The sequence below is a fragment of the Amia ocellicauda genome, chromosome 5 (assembly GCF_036373705.1).
Source record: "Amia ocellicauda isolate fAmiCal2 chromosome 5, fAmiCal2.hap1, whole genome shotgun sequence".
NCBI classification, from domain to species: domain Eukaryota; kingdom Metazoa; phylum Chordata; class Actinopteri; order Amiiformes; family Amiidae; genus Amia; species Amia ocellicauda.
The window spans coordinates 38,069,933-38,087,416 of NC_089854.1; the positions used below are offsets into that span (position 1 = coordinate 38,069,933).

General features: G+C 39.7%; 1 protein-coding gene across 4 annotated transcripts; it reads right to left on the reverse strand.

Moving 5' to 3' along the window:
* Positions 1–839: 839 nt before the first annotated feature.
* On the reverse strand, positions 840–15,099 carry rbm17 (RNA binding motif protein 17). 4 transcript variants are annotated; one of them, XM_066705106.1, is made up of 14 exons: positions 14,972–15,099; positions 14,088–14,233; positions 12,787–12,903; positions 12,116–12,282; positions 10,085–10,188; positions 9,589–9,645; positions 8,071–8,215; positions 5,601–5,752; positions 4,373–4,426; positions 3,751–3,824; positions 3,299–3,397; positions 3,101–3,173; positions 1,829–1,926; positions 840–1,258 (listed from the first exon to the last, which is right to left on the reverse strand). In XM_066705106.1, the coding sequence occupies exons 1-14, from the start codon at positions 14,994–14,996 to the stop codon at positions 1,250–1,252; spliced, it is 1,320 nt and encodes a 439-aa protein (XP_066561203.1). In that variant the 5' UTR covers positions 14,997–15,099; the 3' UTR covers positions 840–1,249. The 4 variants fall into 4 exon arrangements, with proteins under 4 accessions (XP_066561203.1, XP_066561201.1, XP_066561202.1 ...); XM_066705104.1 differs by having other exon boundaries at positions 3,751–3,827; XM_066705105.1 differs by having other exon boundaries at positions 4,373–4,429.
* Positions 15,100–17,484: the final 2,385 nt, after the last annotated feature.

A 17,484-nucleotide genomic window follows, 5' to 3' on the forward strand; every position in this document is an offset into this window, starting at 1 on the left:
GCATTAAAGGTCACGATCAAATACCTCAAATTAGGGACAGCGGTTCCAAGAAACAGATGGCGAGTATAATAAAACATTACCCAGTGTGAAGTTATACTCCATGAATTTCACAAGAGCAGATTTGTTACATACTGTGACCCTTAAGGGAGGGGGCTTAATTATCAAGAGGATAATTAACAGCATTCAATCATTCAGTTTAACCTTTATTCAAAAAGGAAAATGCAGTACACATGCTACCTACAATGACCTGGGGAGTACCATGAGTCCATTAATTGAATTGCCTTTTAAGTCCTGACATTGATATGATGTAATATGTGTTGTCCAAAAAGTGTACAAGAGGTTGGGAAGGTAATGCTGCAAAGTTACTGATACTACCTGTGACAGAGCAACCTGTTTGTGACAACCCACAAGCACTGCATCATAGTATGGAAGTCTTTCACAATCTGTACTCTGAATGTATTCGTTTCATATCCTCTCCCCACAGGCATCGTGTTTTGATTCTAAACCAAAGCTTCCCACAGAGACCGACTTAATTCTGCGGTAACACACCTGGCTTTCCAAATTCATACACATTTAAGGCTGACATGAGCTGCTGGTGTAAAGGTCTTGCACAATCATGTTATAAGCAGCATGTATATAGAAGCATAACTAAGGATTGCTGGGGAGCTTTATATATAGCTGTGAATCACCAAATAATTCACGTGGAAAAGATGGCTCGCACACTTGCACACTCTCAAAGGTGTATTGAGTCCAGAACTACCACATGTATGCCATCACTGTTTAATGTGCAAATGACACGAACCTTTAAAAGTCAATAGATGATTCGAGACTGCTGGAAATGAGAATAATCAAATAAGATTTAATACAAAATAAAACAGCAACAGTGTGACATTTCTGGAGGGACCTTCATCTATGCCAGTTTGGTACTGGCAGCCAAGCAGCATCATTGGCTATACATACACAGACTTCATCCCTTGGCTTGATTTTGTACAGTTACAAGAGAAACACATGGACCCCCCCGTGGGTAAAGTCCAGCACAACACTGCAACAACAACAGATGACAGCACACCTCAGGAGAGTCAGACGAAGAGTGGGCACATGTTTTCTGCACCCCTATACAGTGATGAAATTGGTCTTTTGGAAGGATAATTTTCATGATGAAAGCCAGAGTTCTTTTTGTTGTTTAGGGGTTTGCGTCCATCAAAGTCAATTACATTTGTCCATAGCCCTTACAGTCGTTTATGGTGGATTAGCAATCCTACGGAAACAGCATAATATTGTGCATTAGCAATTACAACAGAAAAACACACAATTACAAACAATGAGAGCAGTAGATGTTTACAAGTTTATGGCGCAAAAACTCACAATACATTTGATAAGGAAACACCAATATTGCGATAGTTCCAAAAACCTATTAAATCTTTCCTGTTGCGATGAAGTTACAAACTAAACATGTCACACAAGCTAGTAACTTTAAAAACTGCTATATCCTACAGTGGCAATACGTTTATCAAAACCGTGACTTGAATTTTAGGCCACTTCATTCTCATTCAGCTCATCTTTGAACATACTAAAAAAAACAATCAAATCCTGAATCATGTTTCACATCTACAGCATTTCAAAAAATTGGGTCCATGTCTGAGAAGAAACTAAATTTACACCATCAGTATTAATGTATTTAATCCACAAAAACTAGAAAATAGAAAAGTAATTATTTAATGGAAATAAACATTGCTTTCACAATCCTCATATATAAGTTTGCAGCAGTACAGTCTTTATGATGGGAAATAAGATGTCAGAGATATCCCGGTAGTCTTAGTGTTCACACCTGTTCACCCAGGTCCAAAACTCGGAATTTATCCAAATTATAGAAGCAGGCCTTGACCACACGCCCACCGAAGTATCGCCCATTCAAGTCCACGACAGCTAGAAAACAGAAGGGTACAGAGCAATTATGCTGTTCAACACTGAGCCAGAAGTTGTGCATCTCCAACTTTCAACAGAAATTAATCTCTCTTGTATTTAATGTGCACCACAAGGCCAGATAAGCTCTATGAGAATGAATTGTCTCAGTGTAATACATTTCAAACACATTGACTGTTTTGGCTGAAAGCTCTGAGTGTGGAGGGTGCAGTTTCATAATATATGCTTCAGAGGTGCTAAATAGCGCCTCACAGATAAGCAGGCTGTGGCTACTCACGCTGACCCTGCAGAAAAACAGCAGCGTATTACAGCTACTTCCCTTTATGTTATTATATTCTGCGTATAATGCAACGCAAACACTCAAAGTAGATGGTTGCCCATATACAAGCCTCTACAACCCCAACAAGCTGTACAGACTGTAAAAGAATATAGTAGCTTCATTCCTTAGTTTAAAAATAGGCTTAAATATTTTGTCATACAGTGACACATTCTGCTACCTCACACCCCCAACATGTATTACAGTAATTTTATGTTTGCTTTCCTACATGAATAGCCATTTATATTTTCACTGTCTTCTGAACCCAGTAGTTATGTTGCTATTTTTAGCCGAGTCTTCGTCTTCTCTTGGGTCAGCCATTCTTCAATGGAACCTCAAAAACACTAATTATAAGTGTACAGTTATATTAGTGCTAAACACTTCTTAATGAGCTTAGCTTAATGAGATGGATGGAAAAGTAAACAGGGGCACTAGAGGGTTCTCTTTGCCATTTCAAAAAGTCGTTTTGGGGACGTAGGCTTATTTAGTTCAATTAGTTCCAATTTGAGTATGTGGCATAAAAGGGAGATGAGCTGATTATAGACAATTTTCCTTGCTGAAATTACTACATTCAGAAAACAAGGCAGTGTCAAGGCAAAAAACAGTGCAAGGTTCAGAGAGAAAGCTGTCAAGGTAGATTTAAGGCTGTCTCATTCAGAAGGGAATTAATTAAATGTGAGGATGTCTTGTTTTGACTCAGGGGCAACCTGTCTATCAGAACATCAGACACATTTCTGTATTCTGTTCGCAGGGGAGACGGTCAGACAGTACCTTCAGTATACATTGAGACAAGAAGCTGCAAGCATTACACCGCAAGTAAATAGATTCCCCTCCCTTTTGATGACTTTCAAAACCTCTCACCCTTTATCGCAGACTCAACCCTCTCAAACTCCAGGAATATTCGTACTGCTTCGTCGTCACTTACACCAGAAATCTAAAAGAAATTGAAGAGGTAGTAATAGCACTTCTCTCACAATAAGTCACATCCATAATAACCAATCACGACGGGTACACAGCTGACAGGAGAAGAATACCATATTGAGGTATAACAGTTCTCACCTCAAAAATGACACACTTCACCACTTTGCCATATTTCTCGCATTCCTCTTTGGTCTCGGCCTCCAGGTCTTCATCAACCTCCCCACCTCCAACCATGTTCTGCCACCACATCATTGAAAGAATAACGAAACGTATCAAGGGCCGAACAAATCCTGAAAATGTGGAAGTGCTGCCTTTCTATCCCCAATCTCTGTGATTAGCAGTGCTTTCAAATAGGAAAGCGTAATTCAATGCAATATGTAATGCAAAACTATTCAAACACATTTATGAATGAAAATGATCAAAAAACAAGTATTAAATCAAACTGGAAGGGCAGCATCAAGTAATAACTGAAAGATGCTTACCTTGAAGGAGTGTTCTTGTGTTTGATACGATATGCATTACTCAGAAATGCAAGATTTGACAAGATTTAAATATTCAAAATACTTAAATGTAGGTAAAAATGTCCTTACCCTAAGCAATACAACTTTTGTGGGACACTTCAAGATCTCTGTCAATGGGTTACCATCTGTCTTTTTTGACGCATCTGCTGTAAGCAAAGAGGAGGAAAAACACTTACAATGCAGCACAAGTTAATATCTCCTGCATCCACAAACCAACGGGCTACAGATGTTTCCACAAGAATACTGGACAATATCTCAAGAGTATCTTCACTGGAGAGGATTACACTTTTTGTGTGCGATTATTTAAATCCTTTTCTGCCAAACAAAGTAAGGATTCAATTACACAAAGAACACCATATATATTAGTGTATGACTGTGATAAAAGTATATGTATATGTTTTGGAAGAAGATATATTATTCTGACACTGAACTGTCACATTTCTCTAAAATTTTAAATGACCCAAACATTTGGATTAGTACATTCTGTCTAGGCCTAAAATAAAATAATTGTTGGTTTCTAGTTCGCTGACACAATATACGATTAAACGAAATTAAATTAAAATCTGAACAACTACCCACTGGTCACAGACAACAGATTTTGTTTAGCTTCAAAGAGTAATCCCGTGAAAAAGACAAAATTAAAGAAAAGACAGGAAGTATAAATAATAATGAAATGGTAAACCTTTAGTACCTGAATTCCACTGAGGGATTTCACTCACAGGCAAAACAGTCTGACTTGCTCCTGCTGCTTAGGGACAAATACATATGGATGCTAAATTCTTTATGGTTACACTCGATACAAGTCTTGCAGTATACCATTATGATAAAAATAACATGGTAATGTAATGAAGGGGATTTTTTAAACAAAATAAAACTGAAAACGAGTAAGCAAACAATATGAATGTCTCAGCATTGGATATAGGCACATTAGAATGCTACTGACAAAAGAAAAATAATAAAATAAATCCAATTCATGCTTTTAAACATCTCTACCCCCATCTCGCCCACCAAAATGAACAAGACAAAGACTCATTCTTGGAACTAGAAACCAAGAAAGTTATTCTAGGCCTCAGCTATACAAATTTAGATTTTAGCCTTTTCTCTAGAGAAAGTATTATTTCTACAACATTGATATTTATAATGCTTTAAAAAGGAAAGGCAGGGTTAGGAGATGAAAATTATCTATTATAAATTATCAAAATTATATTTGACAGCATAATCTAGATTTTAACCAGTATATTAAATGTTATATTTGTGAATGCATTGATGTAATTGTATCTATCTATCTTGTTTAATTCTAAAAGTGGGGAGTAAAATTAACTTCTGAAACTGGAAATTCATCAGTGGAGCTAGAGAAACTGAGATGATCCCTGGGACAGGCTGTCTAATAGTTCACACACTCTCAGGACTGTTGTGCCCTAACTGGCTTCTCAGCTAGGTAGTGAGATAGTCTAAGTGACAAATCAATGTTAGAACACTTTTTATAAAGCAAGTATTAAAAAAAAAAAAGTCTGCATTCACATTTAAGAACAGTACTTAGAATACTGATCTAAAAAAATATATTTGTACTGGAAGCAAAGACTCCTATTCCAGCGTATACAATAAAGAGGAATCTCAAACCCTGGTCCTATCTTTAACCTGAAGTCATCAATTTTTAAAGATCAATAAAACAACTGGATTCTGCTCAACAGGTGTCTCTGTAAAGGTAGCAAACAGAGGTCATGTGTACCAAACATCTGGAGACCCATCAGTTCTCACAGAGCAGAGCTCCAGATCTCTTTAATTGAAAGAGACCTGCATAACTGATCAATAACAAACAGGTCTTCCCAGTCTTTAGAAAGTGGCGATCTGGATTGAGCTATGAAAACCAGGGCTGCAGAACACTGCAGGAAAAGGAAACAAATGTGGCAGATAGGTACTCTTGTCAGCAGCGTCTCCGACTATGATTTTGCCGCCTCTCTTGCTGGTTTTCTCCACGGAGAGTGCAGTACTCAGCCCCTGCTCGTGCTTGCCCAGCCCCTGACCCTCTCGAAAGCCATACTTCTGCATGATTTTGTGAGCCACTGTGCCGCTGTGGATGAAGAATAAGCATACATTCATGTCATTTTCTCTACAAACTTGTGTATACTTGGAGCACCCTTTGAAATTGGTTTCAGTAGTTTGTATGTGTGCGTGTGCACGGGTGTGTGTTATTTTTGATCACTGCTAATTTGTAATTACAAAATACTAGCAATTAGGGATGCAACGATTATAGATTTTGTTGGTTCGATTATAGTCTGAGGAATAATCACGGTTTCACGATTATCACGATTATTATGCATTCATTAATTTCACAACACTTTTAATGAATAAAATCACATAAACACTCTAGATTTTAAAATGTTCTTTATTGCTGCCTTTTGAAACAGAAATAACACTGTAACCAAGTATTTAAGTATTATTATTAATATAAGACTAATATTAACTTTATTTATCCCCCAGGGGAAATTGTTACTAATAAGGGTAATAAACTGAACTGTTATTGTCATAAACTGTCATCCATACATATTCATTTTAATAATCTTTTTTTAAAAACTTACATATTTAGGGCCCTATGAAATGTTTTTTTTTCTCAAATTTCATTTTATTTTTTACCAAATTCAGGTTTTCTGTTTTAAGTTTTCTGGATTCCATTTTAATGTTTTATTTTTATTTTATTTTAATAATAAAAAATGTCTAATTAACTGAATTCATATATATATATATATTTTTTTTTTTTTACTTTTTTCATTTCTATGATTTTTTTCTTCAGGAATTCTGTCATGTATTTTAATTTTTCTGAAAATCAAATGAAGGAATAAAACATTAATTTATTTGATCTTTTAATAATATGAAATTAAACAAACTTTTTATCAAAGTGCTGCACAACAGAACGTTACTGTTAAAATTAAAACATTAAAGAAAAAATGATTATTCCTTAATAAAGTTTTAATAATAAATTATTATTATTATTATTATTATTAGTGTTAGTATTATTATTACACTGAGATGTAGCTAAATTCTACTGTAAAACAATAATATATTTCTGTCACAAACAGCTTCTTGAAGTTAACCCAAACTTTTATTTTGACGGGTTGCCGTGAAGTCCTTCAAGTTTGAGTATTTATGACTATATTTTTTCTGAAATGAAAGAGTAAAATGCTGATGAAGTTGACTCTAAGTGCGTCTGAGTCTGGAGATGAGGTTCATGCAGTCATATCCTCATATAGTGCTCTACTAACGTTATATGCCGCTTTGTTCGTTTGCATTGCACTGAAAGCCCAACTCTCACCGCTATGGCATTGATTGTAAGTGACACGTTTATATTTAATTCCCTACCAACTCAATGTTTCATTAAGTAACTTGCCATGTAATTTATCTCAGTTATTATGCATTACCTTTACTTGGGCTTGCAAAGCTGGGTGGTGATCCCGCAGGTGCTGCATCAAATTTGATGTATTCACTCCTTTAGCAATAACTTTTTTACGGCAAGTTTTGCAAATAGGAGATCGGTCATCTTCAATGACTCCCTGGTCATTCTTGGTGTACCCAAAATGCTCCCACAATGCCGACTTCAGGCGTTTCTTTGGTGGAAATAAAGCCTCGCTGTTTGGTCCCTCTAGTGTGTAGTAGCCTCCATGTCTCATATAAGCACGGTGACGGCACTTTAAGGTGGTGCACCGCTGGTGTAACTTTGTTTTCGTTTTGTGCAAGTTGCAACAGTTCCGTTCCGTGCAAATGAAACACTCTGTTTAGCGGAGCCTATACGATTAATTAACCGTGACGTTTTAAATTGCGGTTAATAGTAAAATCGGTTAATCGCTGCATCCCTACTAGCAATCATAACTTAAATTGTATTGAAAATCTGAATCCCCACATCAGTTAAGTAAATCTACCCTGATTTGATTACATGTTTCCCTGAAAAATACTTTCTTTACACAATTATCATAAAATAAACAGCTATTTTAAGTAATCTTAATACTAATTAAGCATTTAGTGCAGCAAATATTCACATATAACAGATTAATTGATAAAAAAGTACTTTTTGGCAAAATCTGCACTGCATCAGAGCATTAACTTTCAATGGTCTGGTGTTCAATAAAAAATAGGAAGCGGTCATAAACAGCAAATATTACCACACTCTTACTTTTCAAGTTACTCTTGTGCCTAGAACTAACCATGACTAGCAAACACCCTGAGTGCCAAACACGGGAGCGGTTTGCAAACTATAACATAGCTACCTCAACGGGGTGTATAATTAACAGATATCCTGGGCATGTTTTGCCTGCGATGCCATGGAATCAGAGAGCTGTCCTGGAACCAGTGCACCCAAGAGACATGCGCTTGGCAGCCTCAAACTGTTACACCTACCCCATATTGGCCAGAAACGAGTTTGTGGGCCCAGGGGGAGAGCGGGGTCTCTCCGGCTCATCGTACATCGGAGGGGGAATAGCAGCTTTGGAAGAAGGAACACGACTCCTGGCTTCTTCTTCATATGGAAACGTATTGGCTATAACTGTATGTGGAAGAAAATGTATAACATTTATAGGGATTGTATATGTGCATACAACAATGTATATTGTTAGTGAAGATTCATCTTCCTCCACACCTCCTGCTTTTGCAGAGCAATGGTTTTACATTCTGGCTGGGACTGTGAGCAACTTCATAAAAAAAATTAATAAGTCTTTGACATAACAATTAAAGGAAGTCTCTCACTGCTGTAACCAGTGCAGACCATGAGGGCATTGTCTAGGACTTGTTTTTGTGGAGCTTGGCTGCAGATCTATCTGAATGTTGACAGTGGACTGGAGACGTGACAGACAATCTGGTTCCTTTCTCAAGAGCTAGGTTACATTCCAAAACCTTATTCAACAAACATCAGTGGGTGGAGTATTTTCATACCCTAAAAAATGCACGGATATGAAAATTGTGAACCGATACCGATAGCCAATAATCATATAAAACAATTTGCAGGTATTTTGATATTGTACCCTGGCGTAAAATAAATAAATATTTTGCTCTTGATGGTGCTTTTCAATTAACACAGATTCAATTATACAACTTTTAATATTCATTTCTGTAACATTCTTCCACATCAAACGTTCTGTTTTTCTATGTATCTGAATAACAAAAGACTTAATCACGAAAAAGGCACAATGAATAGTAAATGAAAAGTAAATTATAATTTAAAAAAAATAAACACACATCTCTCTTTGTGTGTAATTGTAGCTACAATCCCTGGATATAAATGGTGTTAAGCTTTATTGAAAGAACTGAGTAAATATTAATAATAATACTTTGAGTTGCAAAGGGAGTTGGTTTGGTGGAATGGGGAAGTTTCTTTGTAGCTGCTGCTTCAATTTAAGAAATTCTGCATGATCTTTGATGTATCATACTTTCAAATGATTTATCAAGTTTGATATGTTGAAATACTTTCCAGAGCTTCCTCCTCTACTTCAGTGGAACATGTGATGCAAATGACACTTCTGCTGTCCTGATCTGACACTTTGTCCACACAGCTGACAGCATGGCACTCAATTTGTGCATGTCCTTCATATTTTGTTAAACGCATGCAAATAGAGCAAATTGGACACTTATTTAGATGCAATAAAAGCATCAACATCAGTCAGAAAAATGTACTTTTTTTTTAAAGCAACCAGTCAATAGTGTACATCTTTCCCCAATATCGGCCGATATCAATGGCTGGCAGATCTATCAGTGCATCCTTGGTACATACTAGTCCTATAAATTAAGCTTTGAAACCTTTATAAATTGTAAAGCAGATACAGCACACCACAAATCTAATGATAAATATGTTTATAGTTCAGTTACAATCCAGTTATGCCATTTAAAAGATCATATACACATAAGAAATAGCCCATTACTTACGTTCTCTGTCTTTTTCAACGAGGGAGGTGGGGGGTGCAATTGCTGCTCCTCCCATAGCTATAGCAAAACAGAAAAAAGGCAAAGTCTACCAGAGATGCTTAGGTAAAGACAAAGCTTACATACTTAGCCTCCTCTACAGAGACCACCATTTCTGATCTAAAACCAATATTGTACACTAACAGCAGAAGAATACCCTTGGTTCTGAATAGATAAGATTGTCAGGGAATTTCGTTTCAATTATTCACAACCCCCCCCCCCGGAAAAGAATATTACAAAATCTATGGAAAGTCTATAACAAAAGAACTGCCTCCTTGGATTACTGCCAGAAAAGGCTGTCAGATCAGGGCATTGATTAGTTACAACCAGAAGAATAAAATTGACAAAACAACCTCCCATTATTTGTCACCTCTCTCGAGTTTAGATGTGTTATCAGACCCCATCCTTCCAAGAGTGCAACAGCTGCCTGGGGACTACAAGAAAGGAGGAGAAAACTTACTTCTCTTCCTTCTTTCCTTCTCATAGTCATCTTCCTCATCCGATTCACCTTCTGGCCACTTAGAAAACCCACTGGGAGCTGCTTCGTGTCTGTCTTTCCGCCTTCTGGATAAACACAACACAATACAATAGCAACTAGCCTGGGACACTTGTACAATTACTTACTCAACAGATCATACCCTTTCAGCTCTATGCAACTGATTTAAGAGCCACATTGTTTCTGTTGATGAGAAATAATAAAACCTTTTTTATTGTACTTCAGAGATTAATGTTAATACAATTGTGTTTGTTCACTGGATTGGTTTACATTTGGGGCACTATCAGACAAATCCTCCAAATAAACGACAGGACAAAAGCACCCCTATTGCAGGGGTCACCAGCTACAAGGAAATTCAGCCAAGACGTTCGGTAGATTAAAATTAAAATTCCAATGGCGATTTTAATGAGTTGATTATTATTTTAATTATTGCTAATTCATCAAACCACTTTTCTGATTAACAGCACATTTATTAGTATTTAACTAGTTTTCAGTTTTGTTTTTGTGTTGATGAAATCTATCCCCATTTATTCAAAGCATTTATGACCCCAGCTGGAATTTCGTTTAGCACTAATTGTTCTGGAACCTCTCTCTTGTGCGAAGCGAGGTATCCCAGTACTTGAATCATGTCCCCTCACTATCTGATCCATTCAACTGGTAATTAACATAACTGGTAATACTGATTATAGATGCACCTGTAACAGATCCATCTAGACATACACTCACCTAAAGGATTATTAGGAACACCATACTAATACTGTGTTTGACCCCCTTTCGCCTTCAGAACTGCCTTAATTCTACGTGGCATTGATTCAACAAGGTGCTGAAAGCATTCTTTAGAAATGTTGGCCCATATTGATAGGATAGCATCTTGCAGTTGATGGAGATTTGTGGGATGCACATCCAGGGCACGAAGCTCCCGTTCCACCACATCCCAAAGATGCTCTATTGGGTTGAGATCTGGTGACTGTGGGGGCCAGTTTAGTACAGTGAACTCATTGTCATGTTCAAGAAACCAATTTGAAATGATTCGACCTTTGTGACATGGTGCATTATCCTGCTGGAAGTAGCCATCAGAGGATGGGTACATGGTGGTCATAAAGGGATGGACATGGTCAGAAACAATGCTCAGGTAGGCCGTGGCATTTAAACGATGCCCAATTGGCACTAAGGGGCCTAAAGTGTGCCAAGAAAACATCCCCCACACCATTACACCACCACCACCAGCCTGCACAGTGGTAACAAGGCATGATGGATCCATGTTCTCATTCTGTTTACGCCAAATTCTGACTCTACCATCTGAATGTCTCAACAGAAATCGAAACTCATCAGACCAGGCAACATTTTTCCAGTCTTCAACTGTCCAATTTTGATGAGCTTGTGCAAATTGTAGCCTCTTTTTCCTATCTGTAGTGGAGATGAGTGGTACCCGGTGGGGTCTTCTGCTGTTGTAGCCCATCCGCCTCAAGGTTGTACGTGTTGTGGCTTCACAAATGCTTTGCTGCATACCTCGGTTGTAACGAGTGGTTATTTCAGTCAAAGTTGCTCTTCTATCAGCTTGAATCAGTCGGCCCATTCTCCTCTGACCTCTAGCATCAACAAGGCATTTTCGCCCACAGGACTGCCGCATACTGGATGTTTTTCCCTTTTCACACCATTCTTTGTAAACCCTAGAAATGGTTGTGCGTGAAAATCCCAGTAACTGAGCAGATTGTGAAATACTCAGACCGGCCCGTCTGGCACCAACAACCATGCCACGCTCAAAATTGCTTAAATCACCTTTCTTTCTCATTCAGACATTCAGTTTGGAGTTCAGGAGATTGTCTTGACCAGGACCACACCCCTAAATGCATTGAAGCAACTGCCATGTGATTGGTTGGTTAGATAATTGCATTAATGAGAAATTGAACAGGTGTTCCTAATAATCCTTTAGGTGAGTGTATATTAATATCTGTAATTATCACCCATGCTGTGAAAGAAAACCATGATCCATACTTCTCTCTCTCTTCTATCTCTTTCTGCCTCTCCTGTTCCCGCTGCCTCTGTCTCTCCTCTCGGTGTCGCTTCACTACCTTCTCGTAGTCGTTGGGAAACATGGGATCGTACTCATCAGCTAAAGGGATGAGCACATCCCCCGAGGAGAACCCACTGGGCACCGCGTCCTGAAAAAGGAAAAAGAAAAGCCTGCATTAGCACAAGTTTGGAACAGGCACTTTCAACATTTAGTTTTTTCTTCATGCCATGATGCAAGAATCACACACACAAGCACATTACAAGGCACATACACTATGCAGGTTACAGAAGACAGTTCTATCTAGGTCAGTGGTCATACTTCCTGCACACTGCTGCAGGGTTTGGTTTTATTTAGGTCTCCATAGATATCTGCTTACAACCTGAAAACAATTAAGACAATTAAGAAGTTAAAAACTCAGGTGGAACAAGGACCAAGCCTGCCCACCACTGACCTATAAGATATTACTGAAGCAATAAACATCGCCTTTTTAGAATTCATTTGTCTATGGTAATATAATTCAGAAAATTCACAAATGTTAGTTTATTAGTATAAAGTATATTATACCACAATAATTCAATTTTAATGCACAAAAATAATGTACAATGTCCATATATTAATTATCTTTAACTACCATTAGGCTAGTCTCTCCTACCTTCAGTCCTGCTGCCACATGGGGAGGTGTGTCTGAGATCTGCCTGTCATCACTGGAGCTTCCTCTCTTCAGATCGATCACGGGGGCTAAAACTGTAGTCTGCTTTGTACGCTGACTCTGGAAGACAGGAAAAACAGAGACCTTTAAAATGCTGTGTTGTTTTTAAAGAAAATTAGTATAAGACAACTAGCAAACTAGACTTTGCAACATCTTGAAACAAGCAAGTAAAGACAACCCTTTGCATAGGCAAATTAAATCTCTAGAAGACCCACCTATCGTGATAAATCAGTTTAACATATATGTAGTGTGTAATAATCTCTGAGCACAGTGTCATCTGTATACACCGATCAGCCATAACATTATGACCACTGACAGGTGAAGTGAATAACACTGATAATCTCGTTATCATGGCACCTGTCAGTGGGTGGGATATATTAGGCAGCAAGTGAACATTTTGTCCTCAAAGTTGATGTGTTAGAAGCAGGAAAAATGGGCAGCGTAAAGATCTGAGCGACTTTGACAAGGGCCACACTGTGATGGCTAGACGACTGGGTCAGAGCATCTCCAAAACTGCAGCTCTTGTGGGGTGTTCCCGGTCTGCAGTGGTCAGTACCTTTCAAAAGTGGTCCAAGGAAGGAAAAGCGGTGAACCGGCGACAGGGTCATGGGCGGCCAAGGCCCATTGATGCACGTGGGGAGCGAAGGCTGGCCCGTGTGGTCAGATCCAACAGACGAGCTACTGTAGCTCAAATTGCTGAAAAAGTGAATGCTGGTTCTGATAGAAAGGTGTCAGAACACACAGTGCATCGCAGTTTGTTGCATTTGGGGCTGCGTAGCCGCAGCCCAGTCAGGGTGCCCATGCTGACCCCTGTCCACTGCCGAAAGCGCCTACAATGAGCACGTGAGCATCAGAACTGGACCACGGAGCAATGGAAGAAGGTGGCCTGGTCTGATGAATCACGAGTTCAAGGTGTTGACTTGGCCTCCAAATTCCCCAGATCTTAATCCAATCGAGCATCTGTGGGATGTGCTGGACAAACAAGTCCGATCCATGGAGGCCCCACCTCGCAACTTACAGGACTTAAAGGATCTGCTGCTGACGTCTTGGTGCCAGATACCACAGCACACCTTCAGAGGTCTAGTGGAGTCCATGCCTCGACGGGTCAGGGCTGTTTTGGTGGCAAAAGGGGGACCTACACAATATTAGGCAGGTGGTCATAATGTAATGCTGATCGGTGTATAAAACAGCAACAATTCAAGGGACAAATAGCATCCTTTTCAGCACACACTAGTCTCCCATACCTTTGCCTGAGTGAGCGCTGCTTTCTTCACTTGCAGCTGAGACTGAAGCAGCTTAAAATTCTTGGACCAGCCCTCAGTTTTTGTGTCACTGGTCTCAACACCCAGATCATCATAAAGTGACATGTTCCTGTAGTTTAGGGAAATGCCTAAAGGAGACCAAAGAGGAAAAAAGTCACAGATTATTTTCAAACACAAAGATTGCACGCAGATCACAGGATATTGTAAAAGATATCCATTCGGAGTAACTAAACAATAACACACGTGTTACTCCAGCCAACACGTGATTGGTTTTATGCCTAAATGCAGTATTTATTTGGGCTTGTGTGAGTAGCGTATCAGTTCACAGTATGTCTAGATTTAGAAGATTCACTCCATGTACTAGACCAAAATTCATTCATATTAATAACACTGGTGTCAAATAAAAATACAATCTCTTGCGTATATCTTTCTACATTAATAACGTATCGAAAAAGCTAGTTAGTTTAAATGCATTGGCCGGTTTATGTGTATGTATAAACTTTCACTTTGAGACTCAGACTTCTTAATCGTGGCCCGACAGACACACTCATTCATTCATCCAAATCGATATATGTGATAATAATGAAATAATAATACATTTTAAACGTTGAACTACTTTAGTATTGAGGACAAAAGCTGTACAACAAATACTGTATAACGACGTCGCCAGCTTTCCGGCGAACTAAATATTACAAGGACAGTGAAGCCGGGAGCTCGAGTTACTTCCGTGACCGACATATCCGCTACATTTATCGGCCACAACAAAAGTGTAGCCCGGCCTTTGTATCCATACGGTGTGCAGAAAACCTTCTTCCCAACAGGTTAGCTACTTGTATCGGTACATACACTTAAACAAAAATACTAACCTGATTTAATCCAAAAAAAAACCATGCAATGTTGTAATACGAAAACATGTATTTCTTCTGCTGTAAATAGAAAATAAGAAAATGCCCACACTTACAACCACAGAAATGACAAAAGAATAATTCAGATACCTGGTAGTAAACGGCATTATTCTTTCTACTGCCACCATGCCGTGGAGGACTGCAATTACTGTTTACATTCTTGCTGTACCACAGGGTGTCGCAAATGCACTATTCTCATAGTAAGGTCCCATCTAATTTACACCGATCAGCCATAACATTATGACCACTGACAGGTGAAGTGAAAAACACTGATAGTCTCGTTATCATGGCATCTGTCAGTGGGTGGGATATATTAGGCAGCAAGTGAACATTTTGTCCTCAAAGTTGATGTGTTAAAAGCAGGAAAAATGGGCAGCGTAAGGATCTGAGCGACTTTGACAAGGGCCAAATTGTGATGGCTAGACGACTGGGTCAGAGCATCTCCAAAACTGCACTCTTGTGGGGTGTTCCCGGTCTGCAGTGGTCAGTACCTTTCAAAAGTGGTCCAAGGAAGGAAAAGCGGTGAACCGGCGACAGGGTCATGGGCGGCCAAGGCCCATTGATGCACGTGGGGAGCGAAGGCTGGCCCGTGTGGTCCGATCCAACAGACGAGCTACTGTAGCTCAAATTGCTGAAAAAGTGAATGCTGGTTCTGATAGAAAGGTGTCAGAACACACAGTGCATCGCAGTTTGTTGCGTATGGGGCTGCGTAGCCGCAGACCAGTCAGGGTGCCCATGCTGACCCCTGTCCACTGCCGAAAGCGCCTACAATGGGCACGTGAGCATCAGAACTGGACCACGGAGCAATGGAAGAAGGTGGCCTGGTCTGATGAATCATGCCTCGACGGGTCAGAGCTGTTTTGGCGGCAAAAGGGGGACCTACACAATATTAGGCAAGTGGTCATAATGTTATGGCTGATCGGTGTATTAAGACAAAGAAACTACATAAGCAGTCTGACATTATCAGTTAAATATATAGTAAATTGCCCTCACCAGCAGTTGTTCAACATTCACCATAAATTATATATTTTAATAGGCTACCTTGAGGTGTAAATTAATCGTATATAATTCCATTGTGTGCTTAAGGAAGGCAGTACTAAAAGTTAAATAGGTTTTAGAAAGGTGATTTAGTCTATGACTTGCAAGAATTCTGTGCCAGGTCAAGCCAGTTATTATTATTATTATTATTATTTTTATTTCTCGGCAGATGCCCTTATCCAGGCCGACTTATAAAATAAGTGCAATACAAAGTGCAATAATACAGTTCAGTACAAGGCATCAAATATTACAAATTCAAATTTACATAATACAAAGTAATTCAAAGCATAATACATTGTACAAATTCCAATTTACACAAGTAAATACAATAAATGAGGTCTTACATCCTGGAAAGTAAAAGCTAAGTGCAGTCAAGATGTTAGGTCACAGTCAAGGGCTACAGGAAAGGGAGCAAAGGGGAAATCAATAATACAAGTATTAGTGACGCAAGAAGCATGATAAAACGTTGTAAAGAGCTATCTTACAGGAGAGTAAAGGACTAATATTACAAATACTGTCTGAAAAGACGCGTCTTGAGTAAGCACCGGAAGGAGGTCAAGGACTCTTTTGTTTTGACTTCGGTGGGACGGTCATTCCACCATTTAGGGGCCAGAGATGAGAAGGAGCGGCTCTGGAGGAAGGGGAGTGGAGAGGAGGCAGAGTTAGTCTTCTGGCACCGGAAGAGGGGATGTATGGGGAGATGAGGGACTGAAGGTAGCTTGGTGCTGTGTGGTCGAGACATTGGTAGGTGAGGGTCAATGTCTTGAACTGAATGCGTGTCGGTATCGGGAGCCAGTGGAGGGAGCGGAGCAGTGGAGTAGCGTGTGTGAATCGTGGCAGAGAGAATACCAGACGAGCCGCAGAGTTCTGGATGAGCTGGAGCGGTGGGTAGTGGATGCAGGCAGGCCGGCCAGGAGGGAGTTGCTGTAGTCCAGGCGGGAGAGGACCAGTGACTGGACGAGCAGCTGAGTCGAGTAGTCGGTGAGGAAGGGACGGATTCGGCGTATGTTGCTATGGAAGAATCTGCAGGTGTGTGTCAGCATGGTGATGTGCTGGGTGTAGGAGAGCGCAGGATCGAGGGTCACTCCTAGATTTCTAGCGGAAGAAGAAGGAGAGAGTGTGGTGGATTCCAAGGGGATTGAGATGGAGAGAAGAGTGGGGGAAAAACAGGAGATCCAATTTGGAGAGGTTGAGCTTGAGGTGGTGCGAGTGCATACAGGCGGAGATAGCAGACAAACAGGAAGAGATGCGGTAGGAGGAGAACCAGGTGAGAGCAGTTCCAGAGATTCCAATGTCAGCGAGGCAGGAGAGGAGGATGGAGTGATCGACAGTGTCAAATGCTGCAGAGAGATCAACGAGAATGAGGACTGAGGAGAGGGAGGCCGCCAGAGCACAGCTGAGGGAGTTGGTGACTGCCAGGAGAGCCGTCTCAGTGG

Coding starts and splice junctions, on each gene's coding strand:
- rbm17 (XM_066705103.1), bottom strand. CDS start 14,996: ATGGTTTTTTTTTGGATTAAATCAG. Junction 9,646..10,084: donor GAAGGAAAGAAGGAAGAGAA/GTAAGTTTTCTC, acceptor GTTTTGCTATAG/CTATGGGAGGAGCAGCAATT. Junction 3,828..4,372: donor AATCCCTCAGTGGAATTCAG/GTACTAAAGGTT, acceptor CTTTGCTTACAG/CAGATGCGTCAAAAAAGACA.